General features: G+C 30.1%; 1 protein-coding gene across 1 annotated transcript in view; it reads left to right on the top strand.

Moving 5' to 3' along the window:
• Positions 1-1,502: 1,502 nt before the first annotated feature.
• The window catches only part of LOC108689204 (transcription factor MafB), a 9,385-nt gene continuing 2,751 nt past the window's right edge, over positions 1,503-8,136 (top strand). The window contains exons 1-2 of the mRNA XM_018195869.1: positions 1,503-1,715; positions 6,922-7,483. Coding sequence (XP_018051358.1) covers positions 1,632-1,715; positions 6,922-7,483 — 646 coding nt within the window. The 5' untranslated portion in view covers positions 1,503-1,631. The remainder of the gene's footprint in view (positions 1,716-6,921; positions 7,484-8,136) is intronic.

Below are 8,136 nucleotides of genomic sequence, written 5' to 3'. Positions count from 1 at the left end.
ATATATATATATATATAAAATAATTATTTTAGAAATTAATGGGGGATACCTCTCAAGTGACTGGATCCGCACGATGTGGCGCGGCGATGAGGGGGAGATTTACCGCCGACGCGCGGTGGGGCGCATGGGAGGAGTGTGCAAATGGCGACACGATCTAGGACCCACCAATCGCTGGGCGCGACGGAAAGCCGAATAGAGGTCAGATCACGCCCACCGTGCGTGACGCGTTGTCCTGCGCGCGAGAGCGTGATCCGCGCTTATTCTCAGCATACAGTCGACCAGTCACCACTCAGACAGCGTATCTACTGCTGTCAGTTACGCGATCTCTTTTCCTTCTCCCATTAGAGCGCGCTGCTCTCTTCTTCTCATCTCATTTCTTTCTTTCTTTCTTTCTTTTTATCTGTTGATTGCGCTTTCACTGATTTTATTCGACTAGCGCGAAGTTCGAAAAAAAAAAAACGCGGTAGTGTTTATGCGCGCGGGATCGACGAGGAAAGGAGCGTTATTCGATTTGCGATTTTGGAGGGTGGAGTCGATGGCGCTCCATCCACAACGCGATGTGTCGCTAATTATGAAATTCCCTTCGTTTCTCCATCTCGTTATTGATTGATATGAGAAGGGAAATAAATAGAAATCGGTTAATCGATCTCGTGTTAGTAGAGACAGGGCTGTGATGAGAAACAAGCATCAAATTTAAAAAAAAAATTTTTTTCAAACGTTTTTAAGCGGGAAAAGTGTTTAAATGTCAGTGATATATTGAGCGATAGTGTACGAGCTTTTGTGAGAAGTCTACTGCTGAAAGTTGAGGCACAGTGTTTGATAGTGATTGTAAAGGAGTTATATTCTGAAGCAAAATCAAATGGCTCTTCGTTTGTTGCCATTTTGAAAGGGTGTTCTTTAATTAATTGACATACATGTGAAGAATAATCAGAGTTGTATTTATCTATGTTAACTTTGTTTTATCGTGGAACTACGGTAGGAATTAATTTATCATTAGACTTATGAAAGCGAATCATTACGACGCCATTACATCCATTTCCTCTAAGGAGGGAGTTAAATCTATTCATTATTATCGTTGAAAAATGTGCGCAGCCGGTACATATCATACGTAAAATAATCTCCTCGTAACGACAGAAATCTGTGTTCAAATTGCAATAATAAAATTGAAATAAGAAAGAGGATCAGAATTGGGTTGAGTTGGAAATACGATCAAAGACAGAATTACGAGACTGGTACGCATTGATAGTTTAGAATACATTGCGAGCGGCAGATCCGCTTGGCATCCAATTTTCTCTTTAATACAACCAACCTTTCGTAATTCGCGATTCGATTTATCGAGGGAAGACTCTCATCGAAGCCATGGGCTTATTATAGCGAAGCGGATTGTCATTTCAGTACATCGTTCGTCTAGCTTCTCCTTTGCCAGGATTTTAGTAAAGAAATTATAAAGTGTTTAATCAGAAAAGGTGGTCACGCAATAAACAACAGTGACGAATTGCTCGAGTGGTGGCGAAGGTGGTGGTGGCGGTGGAGACCGCAGCGGTGGCAGTGGCGACGGACAAGAGACGATCACGTATGCAACCGCGACTAATACGGTAGAGGAGGTGGAGGTAGAAGTCGACGAGGTAAAGATGGAAGCTGAGGATCATCTGGCAAGAGAGTACGTGCAGGAGTTCGTCCTCGATCATTTGGATCCTGCTGATGTTAAACGAGAGGTGAGCGTATAAGAATGTACTGACAACATGTAACTCAAACATAGTTATGTTTACTATGTATTTCTAACAATAAAAACCGACTCGTTTTAAAAAGAAGTATATCCGATCCTATTATATATTTCTTTACGAGTAAATATTCGCATATAGATTTAATGCTATATGTATATTGGATAAATCATTCAGTCTTTTACGTCTCTATTAAAATTAATAACAGAAACAAATAGGAAGAAGTTTTGGAGACCAATTATAAAAAAAATATGTTTTCTTGAAAATTCACTTCTACTTCTTTTGAAATCTTCAAAAAGTCATGATAATTGGAAAATAAAACGTGTATGAGACAAGAAAAAAATATATGAGAAAATAATTGCAATATAAACTTTTTAGAGAAGGCAAAATTGATATGAGTTGCAAAATTTTTTTTTAAACATGTTAGAATTTTTTAATTTTAGGATTTGAAATAGCAGATGCAATGTGTCAGATATGAAGATGAAAGTTTTTTCAAAATTACAGATATATTTTTAAAAAGACTTATGAATTTTGACATATTCATAATGTATACATATTACGAGTCTGATGTTCTATTCTCATATCGGTTATAATTGAAACCACACATTACACAAATAAATAGCTACTATATATAACAATAATGTTATCAGTAATGTTACATCAAGTGTGTCTACGAGATGTCACTAAACCAAAAAATACATCAATATGTCAGATTTTAGATATTATTAAAGATACAAGATAATTTTTATTTGCAATAAATAAGATATAACAATTGTTAGTGCAAGATATTTTTGCCACATTTAGATACAGAATATTATATTAATATTATATTAATATTATAATAATTCATATCATAACATATCATGCTATATATAACTACAATTTGATTTATATCCGTCGAAATACAGTACTTTTTTAACAGTGGAAAATATCCAGATAAAAAAATGTAAAATACAATAAAAATTAATATTACAAATTATACAAACATCTATAGTTTTATTCTTACTTTCTCCGTACTCTTTTATTTAAATCAAAATTAAATTTTAACAAAATACCGAGAAATGAAATAAATAAATTTTGGAAATTAAATACGAAATATAAAATCTTATTTTCTATTAAAGCTTGGACAAGTTGTTTTAATAAATTCGCTATTTGACTTTTAATTATAATGATACCTTGCATTGAGAATTGAAAACATTTTGGATAGACGATAATCTTTTTAGAATTTTCATTCTCCCTCAGAAAATATTTTCAAATAATCACAAGTGAAAGATGATTTCGCTAGAATCTCCATATAATTATCTCGTTACTGGATTATATCGTCCTAAAAAAGAAAACAAGATAAAATGTAATATACGTTATGTGTAAATATAATTATTATATTATCATCACGAGTGTAGTATGCAATATAGTAATGTGTAGTACAAACATGGTTTACGTATATGAGCGAAACGTGTGTTCTGTTATTTATTATGTGTAAATCAAATAAATAGCGATTTTGCAAGTTGACGTTGATACATGATTGCTCTCCTGAAAAAGCGCTTACACTCGACATAGTATAATAACGTGTCTAATTTTTTTTAAAAACATAACGTTTATCCGATATCGTTAATATCCATTCCATTATTTAACGGAAATAGAGAATAATTACAAGCTATAATAATTAAGTAATCAATACACGATCAATCAAAATAGAAATCCGTATTTACATATTAACTTTTTTACATATAATAATGCAATGATTTTTACTAGAAAATTGAATAATATAGTTTAATCAAAATCACTTTTAATTAAAATGTTTTAATAATATACTAAATTGAATATTTGAAATTACATCCATTATAGTATTAAATAATAAATAAAGAACACTTTCAAAACACTAAATTGCACAATTTTCAGATCACTGAAATTCGGTAAAAAATAAAAAATCGCAAAAAAAATAAATTATAAAAGCATTTTAAAAAGCTGAAATCTTATATTTTAACCTGCCTTTGGCCGATTATATCAAAATATTATTTTTACAAATTTATAACAAAGACCATATTGCTATATTTCTCAAAATTACATACATTAAACAGTCTGTAGCCTGAAAAAAAATTCTTTTAACTTAATACTTTTATAAAAAAGTAGAATTTTGATCAAATTAAGCAACATTGAAGTTAAACCTGTATAACTTACAACGAACGTTAAAATTGACGAAAAATTATCGCAAAAAAATTTTTATCTCTTCAATTCTGTAGAATGAAATTTAACTCTTCCCGTGCAAACATTCTTATTTAGTGTAGACGGAGATTATTAATGAGCAGCGTGTTTTTTTTAATGAATTAAATTTTTAATGAATTAATGATTCAAAAAATATTAAAAAAATTCATTTGTAATTTTTGTAACTATTCTAAATGAAAGATTTAGATAGATAATTTTACTCTCGTTTGCGTGGTAAAAATTAAAAACGATGATTAGGTAAAAAAAATCGGTAGGAAAATCAGTAAGAAAATTATTTAAAAAGTATTTTGTAATGTTTAATAAGGATGCATCGCAAAATTATTAATCGCATCGGATATCGGATATCCGGACAGAATGTAACATCGGATATCCAGTATCCGATCGGATGTCCGAAAAGACAATTTCTTCGAATCGCATATCCGACATTTTCCGGGAAAGTGTTTTCTAAAAAAAAAGCCTATAGGGAAAAAGATTGTAATTTTGCAATGTATAAGATATTATAACATCATGAATATGCGTACTTATTTCTAGAACATTTGTATAAGAAAAAATCAACAATTTAATGATATCAAATTTCATTCGGATATATTCTCGGATACTGTAATGATATCCGATGCATCTACAGTGTTTAACCTTTGTATTCTTTTTATAAAAATTTATTAAATTTTTTAAGAAAAAGTTTGTCCTGTAAATTATTGAATATACATAATTTTAAGGAACATATATTTAATAATATTATTTTCGTTGAAATACAGAATTGCATAAAGACTTTGTGAAAAAAACGCTATTTTTGAGAAACAAAAACATGTTAAAATTAAAGTTTCAAGCTTTTAAATGCTTTATTTTTTATCTGCTATGATTTTTTATCGAGATTTTTAATCGTTTGAAAATTATATATTTGAAAATTTTGAGCAACTTAAGAGTGTTCCTTATTTTTTTGTTGAGCAATGTATAAAATTGTGATTTATTTGAAATAATTGTAAATACATATTTTATTAAGCGACAAAAATGTAAAATGCTATCGTAATGTTTAGATTTTTGAATTATTTTATTATTTTCGTATTATAATATTGAATAAAACAAAGTTTTAAATATTGATCGCTTTTTATTTGACTATTATTTATTTGGGTATTATTCCTGTTACAGAACAGGAAAAAAAGAAAATAATTCAGAAATATTCTTATTATAAATGAAATGTTCAGACGCTCTATCTGTAATATCTAAGTGATATTGAAAACAATAAAACTGATTTTCACTTGTTTTGGCAAAATAAAATATAGATAGCTAATGATATTTCCTTTCACAAAAGAGATATAGCCGTTCTTTGCACGTAACGGCTGACAGATTTCTATTCGATATGATATCTTAAGATTATCTCTTCATTTACATCAATTATGATATCCCGATAAGATCTAGATCAATGGAATTCGTAATAAGTATCTATAATCTTTATGTTTTAGCCGAGATTTATTACATAACAAAAATGTCTTAATTCCTCTATGTGTCCGATACAAAGACACGAAAATATGAATTGCAACGCAAAGTCTGAATTGTAATATTTTTATTTAAGTAGATAATATTTAAGTAGATAATTTGAAAATCGTTCAAAAAAAATATTTTTGATTACAAATGGTTCTAGAGAATTGTAGTTAATATTGGCAGATTATATTGGCAGTCGCGATTATAGAAAACTAAAGACTTATGCAAACAAGGAAATTTGCGAAAGAAGCAATATGATAGGCAATCTTTTGCGCTTAACCTTTTGTGTCAATATAATAGAACTCTCAGAATTCTATTTTTTTCCACTTAATTTTTTAATTATTTTGATGAATTTCATGACATTAAATACCGGACTTTTTGTTTCCGTAGAAACTTAGAATATGAAAAAGTGTTTAAAAAAGTAAGCAACCATAAATTCTTATTTGCGTAATTATTATAATTAAAGTAATACAAATTTATACTTAAAAAATACATTTTTTAATAAACTATTATTATCAAAATGGCAATTTAGGTATTGTACTTATTTAGAACATCCTATAGAATATCTTTTAAAATTTTTTCGGTACAGATTTTTTTGGTACGTTGTCTTTTTGTATAAATTGATAACTTTTGAAAAATATGGAAAGATCGACTGTAAATAAATAATTTGAATATCTTTTATAATGGTGTTCTAGATTATTTGGATTACTGAATACACTAATTGTGAGATCAAAATTTCCAAATTTTAAAATCCAAAATGACAGAATTGTATGGATGGATTGCAACGGAAAATGAAAAAATAGTCTTATTATTTTAAAACTTAATTTTTTAGTATTTTTTTCAGTCGCTGCATTTGAGGTTATTGCTAAAATTTATCCTTATTAAATAATTTATTTTTATATATAATGAAATACTAAACATTTTAATAAAAAAAGTTATTTGAATTATTCGCTCGCTATATTGAATCAGCCTAAATTTTTAAATGACTTTTGATTTATAATCAGTAATCTAAAAATTCTCTGATTCAGAGTTTTAAAAAATAATCGGTCTCATATAAAAATTCATGATACAAAGAGTTAAAAAGAAGTAAGTTCTTTAGCTACCACATTATTTAGATCTTTTAACACAAAAGACATTAATATATTTTTTATTATTTATTATAACCTTTAAGTACTGAAATAAAATAATAGATACTGTGATTTTTATTGAGGTTGATTCTTGAGATTTTGATTTAAAAAACTGGAACACAAATGTTTTATGAATCTATGTTTTATTAATTAAAATTATATAAATCAGTCTTTATGAAAGTACTGAAAATGAAACAGATATAACGGTTTGTTTTTTTTTTTTTTTTTCATATGATCTTATGGACCAACCTCAGCACTTGAAAGAATACTAATAGATAAAATAAGAAACTTAAATTTTTCGCTTATTAATCGAACTATTGTGTCCTTGATCATGATCATTGTTGATATCGGTAAAAATTAACATTTTGCAGGTACGAATGGGTTCACCGACAGTAATGGTAAATGGTAGCGTTGTACAGCTTTCGGGACAAGTGCAATCGCAAGGACTGACTCTGGCACCATTAACGCCGCCCGCGCACGAGTTAGAACAACCGCATCCACTGTATGGTCAGCCCCATATTCAAGTGCAACATGGCGTCTTGGTAAAGGCACCGCCTGGTGCCGCGGCGCATCTCACCACGCTGTCACATCCGGGCACGCCGCCGGACACGCCGCCTGTATCGACATCTCCACCGCCATTGCAACTTCACCGTAGCGATCGAGATTCCCGCGATGCTCGTGATCTTCGCGACCGTGGTGGTATATTGCTGCAGCTGCAGCAACCTGCAGCATTGGTACAGGAAGAGATGCAAGTGGGTACGGGTGGTATGGGTTGGCTGACGCAGTCATTGAGACAAGAACCGCTGGATCTGAGACCCCACTGTCCTCAAGAGCAAACTCCAGAGACTCATCATGAGTCTTGGTCAACAACACCGGCCCATCATCATTTCCAGGAGTTGCAATCACATCTTCCGCGACATACTAGGCACGCTAGTAAGTACAATAACGGTCAATAATTCATTTTTGGAAAAGGAAAAAAATTTATTTATCCGCCAAATATTATTTGCAAATCGTATGCGAAAAGTTCGTAATCAACTGTTGAATATCTGCGAAAATTGAATATGTTGTTATAAACATCAATGTTTATTTTGAGTGTTTGTCGCTTTTTTATCTTATCGCTTCTAAAAAAAATATTTAACAAACTGTTTGCAAATAGCAATCAAACAAAAAATAACAACTTGTCGCAAACTGTTTATTAACAATTTATAAGCTTTGGCGAACAAACATTCACATAAAAAATAAAGCAATTCGCGGTATAAACTATTTGTCGACTTCGGTGAAAATATACGTCCTTTATTAAGATTAATTCAATATAGCAGTAATTTGATAATTTCAAAGTAAATAGTCAACCTTTGGAAACATAATTTATTTATTTTAGGGATAGAAAGAAAGATATATAATTACATATATCCCTAAAAATATCCCTTTCCTTCTGAATTGTTTGTCATGGATAAAATATTTGCAATATATTCTTGATAACTATCTATTTCATTTTATTTTTTCATCATAATAGGAAAATTGTTTCCTAAATTTGTTCAATAAAAATAGTAAATCTTATGATTCTGTCAGACATATATATATATATA

Source organism: Atta colombica, unplaced genomic scaffold (genome assembly GCF_001594045.1).
Source record: "Atta colombica isolate Treedump-2 unplaced genomic scaffold, Acol1.0 scaffold261, whole genome shotgun sequence".
In the NCBI taxonomy this organism is placed as follows: Eukaryota; Metazoa; Arthropoda; class Insecta; order Hymenoptera; family Formicidae; genus Atta; species Atta colombica.
This window is presented reverse-complemented; position numbering and strand designations above follow the sequence as displayed.